At 37.5% G+C, this 22,506-nt stretch overlaps 1 protein-coding gene across 5 annotated transcripts in view; it reads left to right on the forward strand.

Annotated features, from left to right (window-relative positions):
* LOC134219305 (SNF-related serine/threonine-protein kinase) overlaps positions 1-16,504 on the forward strand; it is a 133,455-nt gene extending 116,951 nt beyond the window's left edge. For all 5 annotated transcript variants that reach the window (XM_062698026.1, XM_062698028.1, XM_062698029.1 and 2 more), the window contains 7 exons: positions 572-747; positions 831-972; positions 1,041-1,250; positions 1,952-2,089; positions 4,946-5,060; positions 5,126-6,841; positions 11,064-16,504. In XM_062698026.1, coding sequence (XP_062554010.1) covers positions 572-747; positions 831-972; positions 1,041-1,250; positions 1,952-2,089; positions 4,946-5,060; positions 5,126-6,841; positions 11,064-11,468 — 2,902 coding nt within the window. In that variant the 3' untranslated portion in view covers positions 11,469-16,504. The remainder of the gene's footprint in view (positions 1-571; positions 748-830; positions 973-1,040; positions 1,251-1,951; positions 2,090-4,945; positions 5,061-5,125; positions 6,842-11,063) is intronic.
* The last annotated feature ends 6,002 nt before the right edge of the window (positions 16,505-22,506 follow it).

Here is a 22,506-nt window from a genome sequence, read left to right on the forward strand (position 1 = left end):
GGTTTTCCTATTCATATGGGACAAATATGCGATTCATGGCAGTATAATAGAGTCAAATACAGTTCTAGTGATAATTTGACTGTCCACAAAGTACGGCATGCTTATTTTTGGAGAGAGGCGTTCTAAGGTGCTTGGCGATTCATATATTTTTCTTAAATCGGGGAGGGGGTGTAATTGCCAAATTTTTGCTTGACGTGCTTTTTGCGGTGAAGTAAAATTGTCTTCGTACGAAGTTAGCCATCTACAGAACGCTCTTTAGGGGTATACTTACCCCGTAACGCTACGCTGATTCAAACAATCATATGTTTACACAACGGTTATACTTAACGACCATCATGACCATGAATTATGCTACAATCGGTCAGGAAACTCATTCCCGCGCGTAAATGAAAAGATGGTTACCTCACTCAAAGTTGTTTAAAATTCTTGAATTTCATTGGAATTCATGGAGATTTGAGAATTAAATAGATAGAGGTTGAAACTCAAAATCCACGATGCACTAATAACACAAATTAAACACAAACTAATTTGTATTTCAAACACTAAATTTATCTCTTTTCCATATTTACAGAGACTTAAAACCAGAAAATGTAGTATTTTTCGAAAAGTTAGGAGTGGTAAAGCTGACTGATTTTGGATTTAGTAATAAGTTCTGTCCGGGCCAAAAGCTCGAAACGTCATGCGGCAGTTTAGCGTATTCGGCACCAGAAATTCTACTTGGCGATTCGTATGATGCCCCGGCAGTAGGTAAGTAATGCCACTCTGGCCTCAAACCTTGGTTTGATTTTACCAAACATACGTTTATTGATAAATTTTTTATAACTTTTTAGACGTCTGGTCGCTGGGGGTCATTCTATTCATGCTCGTTTGCGGCCACCCTCCGTTCCAGGAGGCAAACGACTCCGAAACGCTCACGATGATTATGGACTGCAAATACACGATGCCGGAGCACGTGTCTGAGGGCTGTCGCAGGTGAGCTCTACATTTAAAGAAAACTAATCCAATAATCCATCAATTGCATTTTTTTTCCTTCGTGAAAGGCTCATCGGTAACATGTTGGTGCGAGAGCCGGAAAAACGTGCTACGCTACAGCAAATTGCTCAGAACGAGTGGTTACTAGAGGGAAGCATTGAGGAAACCCCCGAGTACTTACCGTTGGTTAGTCGGGAGCAAGTGAGTGAGGAGGATCATACGCTCATAATTCAGAAGATGATCAATGGGAAAATTGCTACCAAAGAAGAAATTTTAGAGTAAGTCAAAACTAATAATTATAATTGTTTAAAAAGTTGTCTTCTGTGCCTTTTCTGGGTTTAGTGTCAGACCTTGAACCATAAATTCAGTGAACCGAATGAATATTGAATGAGATGTTCAGGGAAAAAAAATGTTGCAACAGGTGTGCCACTTCATTTTTTTTCTTTCGATTTCTTATTGGACTAATGACTGGAGAAGCCAGTCACTTTAATTGTTTTTTTGTTTTAGATTTTTCAAATTACGTTGCATTTGACTATTACCAAACATTTCATTCCAAAGGTTTCTCAATTCGTTGGTGATCTTGGACTTCCATACTGAAGACCAATAAAATATTTTATTGTTAAGAAAATTATTTTGAGCTTTTTAGTGGAATGTCTTCACTTGTCATAAGACGAGTTTATGCAATCCCATTGGATTCCACCACTTAATTGTATCTTGACAGATACGTATTTCGACCTCAAAAGTAAGGCCGTCTTCAGTGTCTTGTACTTGACTCGACTTATTTTATTGTGGTAAAACAATAGTATTAGCGAAGTCATATTTTTTTTGGTAACTATATTTTAATGGTCAATGAGGCATGTTCTGGATTTAAGACAAAACGGTATTAAGGTTATGCGGCTGAATATCTGTTATTTAAATTGCAAATTTCTTTCAAATTAAAATTCTACTTTTTTTCTCCAATTTCCAATTATTATTTCAGGGCTCTAGATCGTAATGAATATAATCACATAACTGCGACATATTTTCTGCTAGCGGAGCGAAAATTACGCGCACATAGACAAGAGGAAGCGCAAAAGCGGAAACCGGAGCTCACGCTGCCGGTGTCCAATTCGTCGAGGTAAGCACCAAACGGACGCATTGGAAATTTATTGGTTTCATGATATTGTGTGCTTTCGTTATTCTATGCTTCGTTTATGTTTCTATGTGTCTCGATCGTATTGGCGGGCAGTTAACATCAAAACTAAAAAGGGTTTTGTTTTAAACTCATATACGAAAGCTTAGCAATAATATCACGCGTCATATGGCATGCATGCATGCATGATATAAATCGTTTTAATACATCCTTCATTTATTAGTTATGGATTCCACTATCTATATCAGTTATTTTGTAGACATTGCAATCAAGTTATGCCTAATTCGGTGTTCATTGGACTGAAGTAAATTATTTAAAACAACTGATAGAGATGGAGCAGATCTTCTTGGGCAGCACTACATGTTTCCATTCTTGCCCTTCATTACGCAGTTGTATATTACTAAAAATCTACACTTACTAACCATGTCGCTAACATTAAAGTTATTCGATTGGATTGTGGTTGCATAGTACAAAATTGAGGTGGAAATAGGAGTGCTGCCAAATTGATTTTCAATGCATGTTCTGACCATAGAGATCAAAAGAGACAAAACTATTATGTATTTTCAGTTTATACATGATCCATTTTTTTATATCATAGAGTTCCCAAGATTGAAATAGTTTAGATAGATTTAGGCAGAGTGTATGTAATTAAGAGTGGCGACATGTGCCGCATTTGACAGGTCTCCTGCTCGTTTGGAACAAGATTTTGTATGGAATTTTGTTCCAATTCTGCAGTGTCGTCACTCTTAATTACATACACTATGGGTTAAGGGCCCTCCTTAGCCGTGCGGTAAGACGCGTGGCTACAAAGCAAGACCATGCTGAGGGTGGCTGGGTTCGATTCCCGGTGCCGGTCTAGGCAATTTTCGGATTGGAAATTGTCTCGACTTCCCTGGGCATAAAAGTATCATCGTGTTAGCCTCATGATATACGAATGCAAAAATGGTAACCTGGCTTAGAAACCTCGCAGTTAATAACTGTGGAAGTGCTTAATGAACACTAAGCTGCGAGGTGGCTCTGTCCCAGTGTGGGGATGTAATGCCAATAAGAAGAAGAAGATGGGTTTAGGTTTCTAGGACGAGATCCAATTGTGGTGAGGAAACAGGGCTTCGATGAACTAATGTAAAAAATAATATGTACATAGTCTTTCAAAGATGCATCCCGAGCAGCAGCAGCAGCAGCAACTCATTTTGATATTTTTATTTCTAATATCAAATTTTGGTGAGTTGATAATACACAGGATTCTGTTTTTACACGATTTTTTTTCGCTCGTATTTTTGATCGTGTGACTTCAATTTGCCACCAAAATCTTTGCAACATGTTTCAAAAAATTCTAAATAATTCAAAGAAAAATCACATGGTGATTAATATGCGTTAAACATTTAGGATGGGTGCGAAATTGAGAAAATATAAATCGTGTAAAAACAGAATCCAGTGTAATCACATAAAAAATGAACTGAATGTTGTTTTCAAAATAACTAAATAATAACGCTGCACACTTAAAATAAATCGCAGATTTCTATGAAATTTCACTGAAATCTCAACAGCTGAACTGTTCGGTGAATAATTCAACCGATTTTCGGTGGTTTTGACACTTGAACAAAGGAAAAATCGCCGAAAATTTGGTGAAATAATTTCCGAACAATTCTGCTGTTGAGATTTCGGTGAATTGAAGCAAAATTCACCGAAATCTGTAAAATGTGTGTGATTTAAGTGTGTGAAAACAAAAGATAACTTATTATGATATCGAGCATTTTTTGTTCGTTTTGAGTGAGTTTTCATTATAATAATAATAATATGGAGCAAAAACTAAGAAAAATATAGAAAAATATTTTATATTATTTTAATCGAACTAATGTTATACGCGAATCAAGCAAGACCTATTTTTAGTATTGTAATAACAATCTTTATAAACCAATAGTTAAACATATTCGACTGTTTTTCCATTCAAGTGATTTGAACGAAGGTGTACGTTCATATCCCGTGCAAGTCAAGCGACTTCAACCCAAGCTCAAATCACCTTTGACCTACACTTTTAGCAATTCTGAAACTATATTTTGTATTGATGAATTAAGTTTTTATTAACGGAAAAGTAAGAAATAAAGGAGCAACAATGTAAACACTGCTAGCCGACTCGACTACATTGCAGTATTTTAATACAAGGCTTATTTTAGCATAATCTGTGGAAGATATTAACTTTTTCCCAGATGAGTCAGTAGAGGCACTATCCCATTTTATTCCACTACTTAAAATAGTGGAATTAAATTGAATAGTATTTTGTTGCGAGTCATTTAAACTATAAGGATTCTATTAACAATTCATTTTTATATTAAATCATTGTTTGTAAACCTTAAAGAGTCCTTGTTCACTGAAAAAACATCTTCAGAATTCATCATCACTTTCTATTATTTCATCGTTGTTCTCCATGCACGTGGTGGATAAAATACAATAAAACTTTTTTTCAGGACTCTAACAATTTTGGGATCGTGAAGTACCGGGAATTTCAGCAGCACTTTCATCATAGCTACCTAAATTTTAGCGCATTTTGTGTATTAGTATTGATCTTAGGTGTTGAACAACAGCTCTTTAAAAAATGCATGCCTTATTAACACTGGAGCGGTATCTAATTAGAAAAACACTATCTCAGATAATTAACCATGAGCCTAGTCGTATTTTTTATTTGTTGTATTACTCTTGATATGTAGATACAATCTTTGAATAGAATTATATGTGAATCAATGGTAATCATAAACTTAGAGCTGTTTCAATTTAATTTGTTTTGACGACATTATTTGTCATCGCCAATCAAACCCGAACTCGCTATCCATCCATCCTTTGCAGACTGCAAGGTTTTATGAAAAACTCCGAGGATGACTCCAAAGAGGACAGTTTGCTGCCGCAGAAGCTTGGGATGCATCTGTGTGTACCCCGCACCCCGGGTACGGAAACTGGGCAGGTAAGTTTGGAATGCACTAAATATTTACAACCACAGAGTTCAAATCCAAGTCTTATCTTACTCAGACCGGTCGCAGCCGAAAGTGCAGTATCGTACAGGAAGAGGAGGATGATGAGGACGATGTTACTGGTGCTGGTCACGAGGAACTGTCCACCCCGTTAAACCGACGGGGATCCCGATCGGAAGGTCGGCTCAATATCACCGTGCAAGATCGGATAGCGGAATCCGAACGACTGAAGCTGGAAGCGAAAAGGCAAGCGGAAGCTAAAGAGAAGGAACTGCTGCAACAGCAGAAGCAGCAACAAGCGCAGGAAGCGAAAGAAAATACCGCTTCGGGAATGCTTGGAGGTTTCGTAGGAATCGGCAACGTGACACTTATCACGAGTGAAAATAGTAGTACCAAAGATAGGTTAGGAATCGCTGGTGGTGGTTTACATCGGAAGGTGCCGGAAATCAAAAGAGGCGTAGATTTTTCCAAGAAAACTTCTATTCTCAAGCCGCAGGGCAACATTAGGGGTGGTTCATTCGATAAGTGTATCGCTAGTATCAAGGATGCCGAGCTGGTTAGTACAAAAATCATTTCGGATAGTGCAACTATAACCATGCCGTTAACGGTGAACATTGTACACACCTCGAGTATTCCCAAGTACAAAACGATGCCATCACCGACACGAGCCAATACTATTCTGAGTTCAAACACCAATTGTTTGAATGAAATTTTCGAGGAGGGAACGGATGTTGGAAGCTCCGACAGTACGACGACTACCCCTCGACCAGTAGTTAGGAATCAGTTCAACGCTCGGGCTCAAGGTCAAAGCGGAAATGGAAACAATGTTCATCGGCGAACTAAATTCAATAAATCTCGGACGGCTTCCTGCAGTAGTTCCGACGCTTCAGACGATGATTCGGAAAACCGTAAGAAGCGAGCGCACAAAATCGTGGATTCCAACGTGAAACCACAAACCCAACGTCGGGATTCTCATGATGACTCAAGTGATTCACAAGATCCGGGTAACGCTGCGGCACCGTCTGGTACGGGTGCTTGCGTGAGGGCCATCATGAGTGGAACCGCTAGCAGTTCTTCCAATAATGGTACCGGCAATCAACCAAATACGGAAAAGCGAAACTCCGGTAATGGAAATCGTCAAAAGTCTTCGCAACAGGTAGATTTTCGACGGCATAGAGGCCGAAGGAGGCCCGTAGAAACACGACTTCGCGAAAGTCAATCGCTGAATCGGATAACCGAAGTCCAGGAATCCGAGACATCCCATTCAGCCGCAGCAGCAGCTGCTGCTGCTGCTGCGACTGCTGGTGCCATATCTCCATCTACCGTGCCAACTGATACTTCCGAGGGAAAGAAGCCTAGCCTAAACACCACCACAAACGCTAGCAACAGTCAGGAAGAAGATGGGTCATTTGACGAATATAGCAATAATGCAAGCCAACAAGCAGACAGCGAGAATAGCGAAGGCGCTGTGGGTAACAGTAATCGAACTAATACTTCTAGCACCGGAAGTAGCAGCAACAGCCACCCGACCAAACCGAAGGGTTTCAGCGCACGAATATTCCATCCATTCAAAAAGCAAAGCCATCAACCATCGTCCAACAGTTCCACGCCCAGTGTGGATACGCCGGCGGATGGGATTAAGAATGGCATGTCAACCTCAGCTCCCTCCGGCGATGATATTGAAATTGTAGTCGAACTGGCCAAAGCACTGAACGTATCGGAAAGTACTGGCAAGAGTACGAAGAAGATCAAGATTCTGGGACGGTATTTCCAGGTGAGTAAAATCTGAAACGAAGTAAAAGCTGTTACAATTATTTAAAACCCAAGTAAATACACCTTCTCGAATTTAGGCGAAATACCAACCTATTGGTTCGACATAATTTGCCACATACATTTTAAATGCAATGGCTGCGGAAAATATTTCGAAGTTTAAACGGTTCTACACTATTCCTCAGAAAACCGTTCGCCAGAAAACCATACTCCAGAATTCCATTCCCCCCCAGAAAACCAATCTCCAGAATGTACCATTCCCCAGAAAAACATTCCTCAGAATGTACCGTTCCCCAGAAAACAGGATGCATAGATGAACATGTTTCCTTTTCTTGTTGTCTTATTAAACCTCATTGCAAGACTATACAATTATACACAAATGAAGCATACAATTGTACATAAAATCATTTGTCTTGATGAGTTGGATGTGCAAGGGCCATTATGGTAATTGTTAGAAGCTATAGTTTCAAACACTTGATTGAGGAAACAAATAGGGACTCACGTCACGTATTGACCCGGAATAAGGCAAACTAATCGATGATTCCTCCTTTTAAAAAGCGCATTTTCCCGGAATAAGACAAATGTGTCAATTTTTTGTGTGCAACGCACGCGTCATTTTCTTTTCACGGCATTTCCACGGAATAAGGCAACAAAGTTTTTTATCCTGTTTTGAAGCACGCGAAAAATGAAAAATGAGTAAATGATTCCTTTTTGAAAAGCACGAATTTTCCCGAAATAAGGTTAACGAATAGGTGATGCCTTCTTTCAAAATACGCATTTTCTCGGAAAAAAAGCAAATGAGTGGCACATTCTTTTGACTCACGTATTTTTATGAAATACACCTTCTTTCAAATCACACGTTTGTCCGGAGTATTGCAAATAAGTGAATGATGCCTTCTTTTGAAGCATAAATTTATCCACACTAATAAAAATCCATAATTTTATTGGCAAAAATTTAAATAAATTTTTAAATACTGTCGTTATATGCATAACTGTCCCATGTACATAGGGATCCCAGCAAACATGGGATAAATATGCGTATGATGGTAGCATAGGAGAGTCCATATAAAGTTACTTTAAGCTAAAAATGCATTCTGAAGAGAACTTGAGCCAAGAGTGTGTCTCTGTATTTTTATAGTTTTGAACTCTGAACACTGTTCAGTGTACACTAGGTTGACACGCAAAACAAAACAATCATGGTAACTAAGGTTTCCTAGATGAATAAAAACACAAAAATGTATGCCGTCGCTTGAATTTGTTTTCTTAGGATACGAGTTGCTTAGTTTGGTTGCCTGGCATTCGGAACCGGCGTGAATATAATAAGGTCCATTTTTCCAATGATTGATTTGGGCTTTAAGTATGTGGTATGAAAAAAAATTCTGGGATATGGTGCATTCTGGGGAATGGTTTTCGGGGGAAAGGCTCATTATGGGAAATGGTTTTCTGGGGAATGGTACATTCTGAGGAGTGGTTTTCTGGAGAACGGTTTTCTGGGGAATGGTTTTCTGGGGTATGGTTTTCTGGGGAATGTTATAGAATCGTTTAAACCATTCAAATGGAGAGAATCTCCAAGAGAAATTCTTGACAATTTCCCAAAACATTTCTTTGAATTTCTGCGGGAAATTCCTTTGATCTAAAATTCGTTCTATTTTCTACGGGAAATTACTTCAAATTTCCAAAAGAAATTCCTACGAATTTTCACGGGAAGTTCCTTTAAATTTCAAATAGGAATTCCTCCGAATATCCGATAAAAAATTATATTCAATTTCCACGGAAAATTACTTGGCGAATGCCCACAGGAAATTGCTTTGAATTTCCATTGAAAGTTGCTCCGAATTCTCACGGAAAATTGCTTCGAATTTTCATCGGAAATTGCTTTTAATTTCCAATGAAAGTTGCTCCGAATTTTCACGGGAAATTGCTTCGAATTTTCACCGGAAAATGCTTTTAATTTCCAATAAAAATTCCTTCGAATTTCCAAGGGAAGTTCCTTTAAATTTCAAATAGGAATTCCTCCGAATTTCCGATAAAAAATTACATTCAATTTCTACGGAAAATTCTTTCAAATTTCCACAAGAATTTCCTTCGAATTTCCACGGGAAATTGCTTCGAATTTTCACGAAAAATTACTTGGCGAATACCCACAGGAAATTGCTTTGAATTTCCATTGAAAGTTGCTCCGAATTCTCACGGGAAATTGCTTCGAATTTTCACCGGAAATTGCTTTTAATTGCCAATGAAAGTTGCTCCGAATTTTCACGGGAAGTTGCTTCGAATTTTCACCGGAAAATGCTTTTAATTTCCAATAAAAATTCCTTCGAATTTCCACGGGAAGTTTCTTTAAAATTCAAATAGGAATTCCTCCGAATTTCCGATAAAAAATTACATTCAATTTCCACGGAAAATTCTTTCGAATTCCCATAAGAATTTCCTTCAAATTTCCACGGGAAATTGCTTCGAATTTTCACGAAAAATTACTTGGCGAATACCCACAGGAAATTGCTTTGAATTTCCATTGAAAGTTGCTCCGAATTCTCACGGGAAAGTGCTTCGAATTTTCACCGGAAATTGCTTTTAATTGCCAATGAAAGTTGCTCCGAATTTTCACGGGAAGTTGCTTCGAATTTTCACCGGAAAATGCTTTTAATTTCCAATAAAAATTCCTTCGAATTTTCACGGGAAGTTCCTTTAAATTTCAAATACGAATTCCTCCGAATTTCCGATACAAAATTACATTCAATTTCCACGGAAAATTCTTTCGAATTTCCATAAGAATTTCCTTCAAATTTCCACGGGAAATTGCTTCGAATTTTCACGAAAAATTATTTGGCGAATACCCACAGGAAATTGCTTTGAATTTCCATTGAAAGTTGCTCCAAATTCTCACGGGAAAGTGCTTCGAATTTTCGCCGGATATTGCTTTTAATTTCCAATGAAAATTGCTTCGAATTTCCACCGGAAATTGCTTTAAACTTCCAATGGGAATTGCTTCGAATTTTCACGGAAAACTGTTTCGAGTTCACTGTTTTACTTCGTGCTAAAAATTGTGACGAAAACATGACTTTTAACGAAATGAAACGAAATTTGGTGGACTTTCGAATTAGTGGCCATTTAAAAATTCATTTTAGACTTTCTGTAGCATTATGGAAGCAACACTAATGTAGCACCATGCTTTGATCCTAGATTGCTACCCACATTGTCTTCTTCAGAAGCTTTTGAGGGAAGGAACCTTTTTGAATTCGTCCTTTATCTAAACAGTTAGCTAAGCAATCAGTAAGCAAAATAATCTCAGGCGGGTACCATAGCCCATAAGTGGCCGTTGGTCAGCAAATGTATTTTTTTACGAACAAAGCATCCGAAGAACCGGTCTCCTGTCAACTAAAACAGTTCATAGAGTTGTAAATGATTTTGTCAGCACACTTCTTATATGGCCTTTTCTTAACCCTATAGTGGTTCAATGTTTTCGAATTTTACACGGAAGCCCGGAAGCTATTCCAATTATTTCGGGTCACCTGAGCCTAGTTCCTAGTTTCTTTACAGCAGTGATCTTGCTATAAGATTGGTATAATAAAAAATTGAGAAGAGATTGTAGGTAAGTATGACAAGTTTGAAGAATTCGGAGTTTCTCCGTGAGGATCATTTACTGAACACCTAGGGTTAAATAATGGTCCTTGCGCTGATTTTACTCTATCATTACCATAACGAAGAAAGTAAATAATGTATCTATCAAGATGTTTCGGGTCACACAAAAAATTATTCCTCTTCAAAAGTGTTATATTCAACTTAAACGAAAATAGATTACATTTTAAGTTTTTCCGCGGAGATTTTTATTAGAATTCCAATAAAAATCTTCGCCATAAAATGTAATTTATTTTCGTTAACTCTCGAATCAGAAGGGACCTCTATTTTATTTCATTTCGATATAAAAAGGGGTGGAACAACATACCCCCAATGTTGAATGCTATCTGGAAATCTAACATAACATATGAAACACGTTAGGGACAAGCCAGAGTAAACGCGACGTGCGATGCGACGCGACGCGACAGTGCAATTTGACTGTTGATGACTAACTGTTAATGATTGTTATTCATTTACGTGAGTCGCGTCGCTTTTACTCGGGCTTGCCCCTTAATGTAAGAAATGCAAAGGAGTTTAGTCGTCCTTCCAGTATGCTAATTTATTTATTCATTTCAAATGTCTATTTCTTTTTATTTCTGTTTCTACAGGTCCACAAAAAAATCTACGTTCCACTGTCTGGACTGTTCCAGCGGGGTCGTCTTTACAAGGCTCAATCTTGCGGCTCGATCGTGCGGGATAAAGTCAATCAGAACCCAGGTGGCAACGCTGGTGGCCGCACTGGCGGCGGTGCCAACTCGAATGCCCGGCATTCGACCATCTTCAACGAGAAGCACCGGTTTAAAAACTGTCTCAGCGGTACTCGGTTGCTGGGCAGTGACGGTGATATCAACCACAATGGGAACAGTTTTATGACCGCTGCGGCGGCTATGTCCAATGGGAGTGTTTCGCCAGCGGAGTTAGTGGTAACCACTGGTGGTGCCACCAGTCCGGTGTGCGGTTTGGCAACTGGTGGAGCCAGACCGCCTTCATCAGTGCCAATCAAAACAGCGTAGTAGTGGGAGGGAGCGTAGGACATCTCGTATTTATAAGTACCTTGGCTGTTGATTAGACAAAATATCGCGCACGAGTTTTGCACCAGCACCGTCATTGTCATCTACACTGTTATAGCGCTTCCATTTTCATCTGGTTTTAGTTATAGATGGGCCTTCCACAGGCATGAATGTTCCTTAAGTGTAGTCTCGAATCATCTCAATGAAACGGCTAGCACACGCACTTATATAAAGCAAAGATTCCGTGAACCGAGATGGAAACATTCGCACGGATACAGCTAAAAGCGCCAAAGAGATCTCTCAAATGGATGTATATCGAATATCAGCTCGAATTAAGTCTGACACAACGCAATCATTTTTTAGTTTTGCGATAATGATTTTCTGTAAGCACCGCACCTACCCCACCAACGATTTTTGAGAGCTGAAGCAGGTACACGGAGAATTTGTGTCAAAAGTGTACGCAAATCTATGTGCAATAATAATGATTATGAGCTTAGGTTTCCCATTAAGTGAAATACTGTTCTCACGGTTATTCGGATTACACAAATGGGTCGTTTTCTTTGTTAAAATAGTGTTCTTATATTTTTATTGAATAGCTATAAACTCTGTCCATATTAGATATGTTTCATTTTAGAAAAAGTTTGGACAACAGAGAAAAACTTGGTTTTAAACTAGCAGGACAGCACGAAAAACATGTATTTAATTTAATGTTTAATTGTTTTTGAGATAGTTTGAAAGTTTTACAGATAATCATACTGAGCAAAACCTCAGAAACCAATAAATTGAGCAAAAACCCATTCGTATGTGCTGTGCACAGGTACTGTAGGCAGACGCTGAAGGAAAACCCGAGGGTGTTAAATATCATTGCAAAAATGGAAACAAATTAAATTGGTATTATTTCAATACTTTTTGACTAAAAAAAAAATGTTGCCAATGAATATCAAAAACGCCTTACGTTTTGAGTAAACTGATAAAAAAGGTGATGTTTTATTTACCTAAGCATATGAATTTTATCGGAAATGAAGTCTATAGCGGATGGAAAAGTAAATCATAAATCAACTCGAACGTTTTTTGTTTCTTAACAGACTTCTAATGTAATCTCCAAAAAAACTAGTAATATTATGTTTAGACTACGAGCGACAAGTTTTCCGCCTATTTTGATGACATTCATCTTGTCGAAAATTTTAATAATCGTAGTCTGAACGCAGTATTATTATTAATCAATGAGAGAAAAGCAAAAAGGTGCATATTTGTACTAAACTATCAATTACAAACAATTCATCTGTATTCTTCTGTACGTTTCAAACGGAAGCTGAATCACATTTTCGTTTACATTAGCAATGTCAAATGAGAAAAATATTCCAACGAGTTGAAGTCGTTCGAAAGTTGCAGTCGTCTGTAGATAAGAATAGAGATGATCGTTTTTAATTTGAGGCACATTTACAGTCACTAACATTACTATCAATTGTGTCACAAAACTACACGAAATGTTCAACAAGTTAGATCGGCAAGTAGATATTTCTGTTTCACTCGAGTTGCTTGTGTCAGGGAAAAAACCAAACGAATGGATGCTCAAACGATTCCATTCCAGCTCAATTTTTATAATTGCTTTATGTGTAATAACGCTATGAGATGGAATCAAGAAAAATATTTTGTACCACCCGTCAGAAATTGACCACAACTTTTCGCCAGAAATTGACCACAACTTTTTCGTAACTCTTTGGTATTATTGATTTGATTTCAGTTGGGCTAAAACTTCTAAAAAACTTTTATGAAAAATGTGGCTCTGGAGATCCGAAAAGAAAATTCGAACTAACATATGTTGAAACTAAGAAAAGAAATTAGTTCTGCATGATGCTCTTTTTGAAAAGTGTCATGATCAGTGTTTGAAAAATTCGTATCAACGCATTCACACTGATAATGATAAAAGAGAGACATAAATCTCTTACAATCGTTGAAAGCCAAGAAGAAAAGCGTATGACAACTTCATATCAGTACGATTAAAGCAGAATCGGATATGTATCCTCCACCAACAAGCTATGATAAGTTAAAAACGTTCTCATTATTTGCTGTTGAGGACATTTCCCAAGTAACCATTAGCACTATATTACGCCAAACCGCCATATAGGGCCAATATACGGCTATTTAAAAACTTATAAGCATTAAAGTAGCACTATATGGCTGATTTGGCGTAATATAGTGCTTATTGGTTACTTGGGTTGCCATTTTTTCTTATCTGAGTAAAACAAGTTACAGTGTCCTTGCATTACAGTTTGTTCAAAGGAATATTTATTATGATGAGATCCTTCCGAATATGTTTATTCTTGCATCAGTTTCCATTATCGTGAGCACACAGTGCATGCAGAAATGCACTAACTGTGATGAACTTACCTTCAAGATAAAAAATCACGTTAATAAAGTAGGTATAAAAAATGCATGCAGAGATGTGCTGTTTTAATTTATTTTTGGACTCAAACTTTTTTGTCCCAAGACAAAAAAAAACTTCGCATGGGCTAAAACAAATATTATTTTCATCTTCTGTTTCTGTTTTAATTCATTAAACTTAAAAGCAATAGACTCAGGGACTGAAAAAGTCATTTCAACTATACTCAAACAGGCGACATCCAGTAAACAATCAATACTCAATTTGAAATGTCAAAATATGAATGTTATTTTACATTACAATGCTTGGATTCATTGGATTCAACATTTTGAAGTCATATTTCTAAAAGTTATGCATCTTTTTAGTATATAAATTTGAATAATCATTTGTCGTTACAAATCAATCACAATTCAACATATTCATTTCAGCCCCAGTAAGTATTCATTGTTTACTCTTGAATATCAGTTGGCTTTTAAGCATCAGGCGGCTAATTTTGTCAGATCAAAACATACATGAGCCAATGATGAAGTTTTTTGCTGAATGTCAATGCAAGTGATAGTAAAATGAAGATTTCCGTCTTTGGCAATAATTAACAATACATATGTATGTCGCTGGTAAAGATTTGTTAATAGAAATAATTATCCTTTGAATCTTGTTTGATATATTGTCTTTAGAAAATCCAAAAGAAAAAATGTACTCTTATTTCGATGCAAGTCGACAGGATAAGAGGTTCGACAGGTAGATAAGTTCGAAAGGGACAAAAGGTCGTTTAAGAACAAGTTGATAATAAGGAGTAATTACCATGAAATCATATTATGAATATCTAGATAGTTCTGTTGGAGATAAAAAAGATTGTTGATTTAAGAAATTCGAATAAAACTTGTATGGGGCGAGAATAATTCTCTCCGTTTCAGTTTCTTGACTCTTTCGATCTTTTGTCCCGTTCGACGTTTTGTCCTTTTTGGCCTTTTGTGCTTTTCGACCATTTGTCTCTTTGACCTTTTGTTTTTCGTCTTTTTGTTCCTAACCCGATCCTTAACATCAACTTTCTCGAGAAAACAGAAACATCCACCTGGATCTAATTTCATAAGATCGAATGATAAAAGTCGAATTCATATGTAGAGCTCAAATTCCATACCAAAAAAAATAAATTCATCTGTGTGTGAAGAAAATCATGAAAATATCATGAATAAAATAAAAAATAAAACTTTTGAGGAAGAGTCTTAATTAAACTGAAAACATTAAACTGATAAATCTAGCATATAACCATGAAACTACATTAAATAAAAAGCAAGCTGGACTTGTGATGCGGAGAGTAATATATTTAAAAACGATATAAATGGTGGAGGCAAGGGGCAAATATATGAAACCATTAGTTCAATGTTTGACTTTGTATTTCGCGCATTTTATTTTTTAAGATGAATTTACACATACACACGTACATTGATGAACTTGTCATGTAGGAAATTAGGAAAAACAACAAACCTAGTGAAATTGTACTACTTTTTATGCGGAACTTAAGAAGAAAACATTCTTGACGAAATATATATTTATATTCTTATATGAAATGCAGACCTTCTTATACCATTTAAAGGCAACTATGAACAATATTTTAATTGATTTGTTTTTTCAGACATCTATCTGCTCATTGCAAAATGTCAGAGCTTGAGACGAATTTTTGTTTTATCCTTGAATGATTTCAATGCACTGAAAAATAATGCCGGTTGGAATTCCCCTTTTCTGCTGCGGAACAATACTACTAAACTATCAAAACCAATATACTAAACACATTATAGAGTCTCAGTCATCAAATCTCTCTATTTTTAAAATCCGCTATCTACAATAACGAAAATAACCGATTCTGTCCTACACTTGAATGTTAAACACCCTACAACAGTTTACATACCCACAAAGAAGTATCCTACATGCAACAAGGTAAACCAGAACAAAACTTGAAGAAAAAAGAATAGAACTCAAACTACATGAAACATAATTATAGGCTACGACAATTGATGTTTTAATTGGGTAGATATTAGGCTAATAATGAAACCAATACAAGGAACAAAATAAAAGCCATTGTACCACCTAAAACACACAAACTCGAACACAGGAGATAAAACACACTCACATACACAAGTAGTGGACGTTTACCAACAGAAGTAATTTTCACATCCAGCTTTTTTCAGCATCATCATAGTAAATTTGCAGCATCATAAGGCACACTCAAGCATTAGCATAAGCTGAATGGAAAGTAGGTAAATTCACCATTTTTGTCTACGTACCTACCAAGGTAGCTATCGTCGGTCAGTGTACATGTGTGAGTGTGGAGCACCTATAACTCCATCTAAAACAAATAGACCATAGCCGCCATAGAATCAATACCCCATCATATATGATCATATAAGTGAAACACGAAAACGTAACTCGAATATGTTCGATGTGATTCGGCAAGTGACAAACCTAAATGCTACCGTATTTATTGACACAAGTAAAATAATTGTAGATCATATAGTGGAGATTTGGGCTGATGAGAAAAGTCAAATGAGTTTGTAAAACCGAGAGAAACAGATTGAACGGAGCAAAAAATACCCAAAAAGGAGAAAGGAAAGAACACACTTATTCAAGTGGGATAAATTATTAACCTGTTGAAAAATAACCATTTTCAGGACTTTTATATTGCTTCGAAATTCCTTGAACCGAAATATGCCGAGATATGCCGAAACAATTAGTAGTAAACTAAATTATTCGTTTGTGTCTTATGAAATGTGAAGGACTGAAAGCTTTTCGCAATAGATAACCAAAACCTTTTTTTATTCATATATTTATTTGGTAGGCATTCCGTGTTTCTCACCGATAATGTGCCGTGATCTACTATGGTATTCTGCTGTACAGAATCCACACATAATCTATGTTTAGATATCCATAATTCGTTATTGTTGTCGTTGCTAGTACATCTTATCATGAGTCCATTGTGTCCATTTGGCCATATGGTGAATCCAATTATCGTTGCTTTGTTCGGTCGCCATTTATCGAGATACGTAGGAGGAATACCTCCGAGAAGAACAGATTTGTCAGTCGACATCAGGTAGCCGTATCGGTTAGGCGCGTTCCCCTAAACGCCACCGTAAGGACTACGCTTCCGGCGACTGACGAGGGTTTAGTGATGGGGCTGGGCATCGAACCCATGGCTATTCGCTTATAAGGTAAACGTGTAGCCAACTGCGCTACGGGACCCCTCTATCGAAACCTTTTCCATCAGTATTTTTATTTATGATACTATAATACAAGGTGGACAAAATGGTGTGTGGCGCAGACGCATGAATCATGAGCTGTATCAAGCATACAAAGAAGAAAATATTGTGTATCGTATAAAATACGGCAGACTTCAGTGGTCGGTTTACTTAGTGCGAATGTCGGAAGAAAGAATAGCGAAAACAATATTCAACAGAGAACCAGATAGGGGCCGGCGACTTCGTGGAAGGCCACGAATACGCTGGCTGCATGCGGTTGAATCGGATTTGGGGACCCTGAACGTTCGGGGAAACTGGAGGAACATCGCCCAAGACCGACGATTATGGAGCTCTACAATACGCCAGGCATAGGTGTATCGACGCTGTAGCCAACCAGGTATCCAGGTAGGTACTATATACAATAGCATGCTAAACATTCGCATATTTTTTCTTTGCTTTCTCACAAATGTAACAGGTCACGCTTAGAAAGATAATCCAATACAGAAAGCAATTGCCCATTTTTGCCTTTCACGTATAAAAAGTTGGGTGTATTCCAAAGATATATATTGCTATATATGCGGACGAAGAATCAGAAGGAATAAATTCTGGCTGTTACGCCCTTTTCAAATGTTGATTTCCAAAATTGAACTTTTTATAGGAGGTCCGGAGACCCATAGTGTTAATACCGAACGACTCAGCTCGACGAATTGAAGTGATGTCTGTGTGTGTGCAAACTAATCTCACTCATTTTTTAGGCACTTATCCTTAACCGATTTGCTCGCAACAAGTTGCATTCGACACCGAATCCTATCCCATTGTTTCGTATCGGACTATGGGATTCTGAGTTTTGGCAAAAATGCATTTTTTTACAAAAAAAATACATATAGACATATATAACTATATATGTAGACGAAGAATCAGACGAAATAAATTTTGGCTGTTACGTCCTTTTCAAATGTTGCTCTAGAGTCTAGATTGTCATCGACGAAACCCTAGCCTCGGATTGGTAATCTTATTTGGAATTATCTGTCAATAATTACGGATAAATTACGATACCGTATTACTGCGATCAGAAATATAAAAAATGACAATGGACCAATCGAAATGTGACTGTGGTGAAAAGTAGCAAATCGATTCGGTCCGCTGTTGTGTGGCTTATTAATTTCCTGTGCGATTGATGGATGTTCACCTTAGATCCAGAAGCTCGATGTGTTATTCAGCGTAATTTCAGTATAATCTGAAATCTGCAATGACTGAACTTTATTTTTGAATAAAGTAAAGAAACACTATTCAAAAAATCCTGAAAATAGCTTTTGATTTCGTTAGAAAATGCATCAGTCACCCTTGCGAGGATCTGTTCAGTTTAACCTTTTAACCGTATGCATACGAATCCACTCGCGTCACACTTATCACTTGTCACTTAACACTTTTCACTCCTCACTTCTCGCTTCTCATTTTTCACTTCTCGTCTCACCATTCACTTCGCACTTCTAATTTCTTTTTTCTAACTTCTTATTTCTCACTTCTTATTTCTAGCTTCCTAATCCTCATTTCTCGCTTCTCACTTTTCATTTCTCGCCTTTCTTCTGATTTCCCACTTCTTACCTAATATATATCGCCATCGGGGATGACAATGGGTCTGGGGGGTGAGAATGGGTCATCGCTCTCCCCGGCAGCCTGGTGATCGGATAGCAAAATCGTTCAAAAAGGTCTCTTATATTTTAGTCTTCTTGCCCTCAAATACATTCAATCTATTCTACAAGCATTCTAAGTACTTGAAACAGTGACCAATTCTCACTTCCATTTGACCCATTGTCACCCCCGACGACGGTACGTAATATTTCTTATAAGATCTGTGAATTTTCTCATTCCTCACTTCTCGCTGTACACTTAATAAACTTCTCTACTCCGGCGACTGACGAGTATTTGATGGAGGGGCTGGGAATCGAACCCATGACCATTCGCTTGTAAGGCGACGTGTAGCCAACTACGCTTCGGGATCCCCCCCTATCAAACGAAATTCGGTCATATGATCCCTTTGGACAAATGGCGTTCTGCCAAATGGCCCGACACTCCCGTTCACCCCTGTATTAATAATTGTGGAAAAGCAGGCCATGCTCCAGTTGAAATATAGAGCAATTTAAGAAGAAGATATTCTGAAGAAAACTGTTATGTCTATAGGACAGTACAGTGAGTTTATTTGAAGTTATGTAGATTCGAAGATTTGATCAGGACAAAGTTGGATTTATTCTATATCTTCTTCTTCTTCCTATTGGCATTACATCCCCACACTGGGACAGAGCCGCCTCACAGCGTAGTGTTCATTAAGCACTTCCACAGTTATTACCTGCGAGGTTTCTAAGCCAGGTTACCATTTTTTTTTGCATTCGTATATCATGAGGCTAGCACGATGATACTTTAATGCCCAGGGAAGTCGAGACCATTTCCAATCCGAAAATTGCCTAGACCGGCACCGGGAATCGAACCCAGCCACCCTCAGCATGGTCTTGCTTTGTAGCCGCGCGTCTTACCGCACGGCTAAGGAGGGCCCCTATATAGAATATAGATTATCTCGAAAGTAACATGGTTTGTGTCCAAAACGAGACAAATTTCCAACCCGAACAGACTTTTTTCTTTACAAAAGAATACCGGCGAACAAGGATGTTATCGATCATTTAGTAATCTGCGTTCGATCATTTAGTAGTTTGTCAATAACTCATTCCAGAGGCTAAATTTCAAAATGTGTTGTATGGTGGACTTTTAGTGCGAAGGTTTTTCTACAACTCTGCTTAACATGTCGATGTTCGAATTCCATTGCTAAAGGAGTTACGGTGCTAGTTGGTATACTTATACTAAATGATAACAAAATATGCAATCATTTAGTCAAAGTTACTGCTACTAGCTCTATAGCTCCGTTATTAGTGAAATTTAAACAACGAACTGTTAGGCAGAGTTGTAGATAAACCTTTGTACTAGAACTCCACCATACAACACATTTTGAAATTTAGCCTCTGGAATGAGTTATTGAAAAACTACTAAATGATCGAAGGCAGATTACTAAATGATCGATAACATCCTTGCCGGCGAAAGAAAAACGAACCGAACCGTTACGGGTTTTACCAAAAAACTAACTTTATTTGCCTTTTACTTCCTGTTTTCTTGCTTGACAATGAACATCATATTAAAATTATATTGCAGTATTTATTATTTGTCGCACCTTTCAATACAATGTTTCATCGTTGGTTTCGTTTGTGTTGCCAACTTCGTCCACTTTTTCACAGTTTGGATTTTACAGATCGTTGTATATCAATTTTAAACAACTTAGCTGAAAATAGTTATATTCTATTAAGTCTAAGTACCGAATTTTTACAGCAGATTCAGTCTTGAGTCATATACAGTCAACTCACACATTTCAAATGGGTACTAGCTCGGAAAAAGTTCGTTTACTCTGATAAACTACAATAAAACAAATGTCATTTCCTTGGAAACCTTATAAAAATACCTACGACCTGAACTCATCAAAATAGAGAAATGTCTAAAGGGAGGTTGTATAGATATAGAGAAAGCAAAAATGTATGTGGATTGAAAAAGGTTTTGAGATAACATTGACAAAACTATGTTGTACGAGAAAGGCAAAAAAAGGATATCGATATATGGAACATCGAGATGTAGAGAGTCGACTGTATAAATCAACCTATATAGAACTGGATAGATTTTTACCTTTCTCGTACAACAAAGTTGTACCGTAAGACTATTTTTTCACTTCAAAATAGAACTTTTTATAAAAGTCTCGGAGACCAATGATGTTATATACCAGTATAAGAACAAATGTCTGATTGTCTGTGTGTGTGCACACGAAAACCGAAAAACATTTGCCACTTTTTATATCGTAATTCTCAACCGATTTTCTAGCAACAAGCTGCACTCGTCGGAGGACAAACCCTTATTGATCACTATTGAATATAATCACGATCGGTCATTACGTTCAAAAGTTATAAAGAAAAAGGTATGTCGAACCATACAAGCTAGGTCGGTTGATTCGCTACACAGCGTTTACAAGAGCCGTAATGTAGGTAATTATTTATGATGTGTTTCACACTAAGGCGGAACCAAACGATAAAATCGAGAAAGGCATCGTCACCGCTAGGTGGATTAATCTGCGCTTTTTTAATCCGTGCTTGGGGGCCGTACAATAATAACGTAAGCATTTTTTCTGGGTTTTTCAACCCCACCTCCCCCCATGTAAGATTTTTCCCATACAAATATTTTTTTATTTATATGGAACGTAAGAAAATGACAAACCCCCCCCAACCCACACGACCCCTTGCTTGCTTTATTAGAAAGAAAATACAAATTCAAATAAACATCTTTCGAAAAATTCGCTGGCATTCATGCAAGAAAAATGTGCCTTCATTTTCCCGCCGAGAGCTACTTGTGTTGTATTGGCACTGTCGTTTCCATAAGCAACAGACAGACTACTGTTTTCTTCCTGCCATTAGTAGGTGCACGGCATAGATCTACCTACCTATTCCAGGACGTCCTCATCGTCGCGCAACGAACGCAATTTGAAATTGTGCCAAAGCCACCATGGTTGGAAAGGGGAATCTCTTAGCCACCTAGACCTCGATGGAGCAATATTGCAATGAAATGAGGGGCCACAAAGGGTGTTATTGATATTCTTTCCTTTAGGTTGAAAACATCAGGTCGGGATTGCCTATTAGGGAAGATCCATTAATTACGTAACGCTAAAATTGGAGTTTTTCAACCCCCCCTCCCCCCTATGTCACACTTTTTGTATGAAGCTTCCGAAAATTTTGTATGGATCGTCACACTTCCCTCAACCCCCCCTCCCCCCTCTAAGCGTTACGTAATTTGTGGATGTTCCCTTATTAGAATTCAAAACGGAAGGGGAGTATTTTTATAGTCGTGCTGTAGCAGCAAGCTTTAGAATTGTCTATCGTTATAAGTTGAATGACCGTTATTACTTGCAATTTAATGTAGGTATTATGAAGGCTTATTTATCACGTAAAATAATTAAGAAAACTAACAGTACAGTAGAATATATAGATAGAGTGACACGGTGTAGTCATTTTCGAAGAGATTAGGTAGATTTAAAGATGTATCAGTCAACAGAATGAACATAAGTGATTGTGGATAAGTTAACTTATCTTATATATAAAAATGAAATCTTATATATAAAAATGAAATGGTGTTCGTATCCGCATAACTCGAAAACGGCTGGATGGATTTTTTTTCATTTCTTCAGCAGAAACATTCGTTATCGTTTCCGACGGGTTTATATGATATTTACTAATGCGAAAATCACGGGTAAGATGGAGTAAATCGTGAAAAACTAAAATTAAGAATCGTATGGAAACTTTGCATGGGCAGTTCACAACGCGCATTTTCGCCTACTATGCAACGTCTG

This window comes from Armigeres subalbatus, chromosome 3 (assembly GCF_024139115.2).
Source record: "Armigeres subalbatus isolate Guangzhou_Male chromosome 3, GZ_Asu_2, whole genome shotgun sequence".
NCBI classification, from domain to species: domain Eukaryota; kingdom Metazoa; phylum Arthropoda; class Insecta; order Diptera; family Culicidae; genus Armigeres; species Armigeres subalbatus.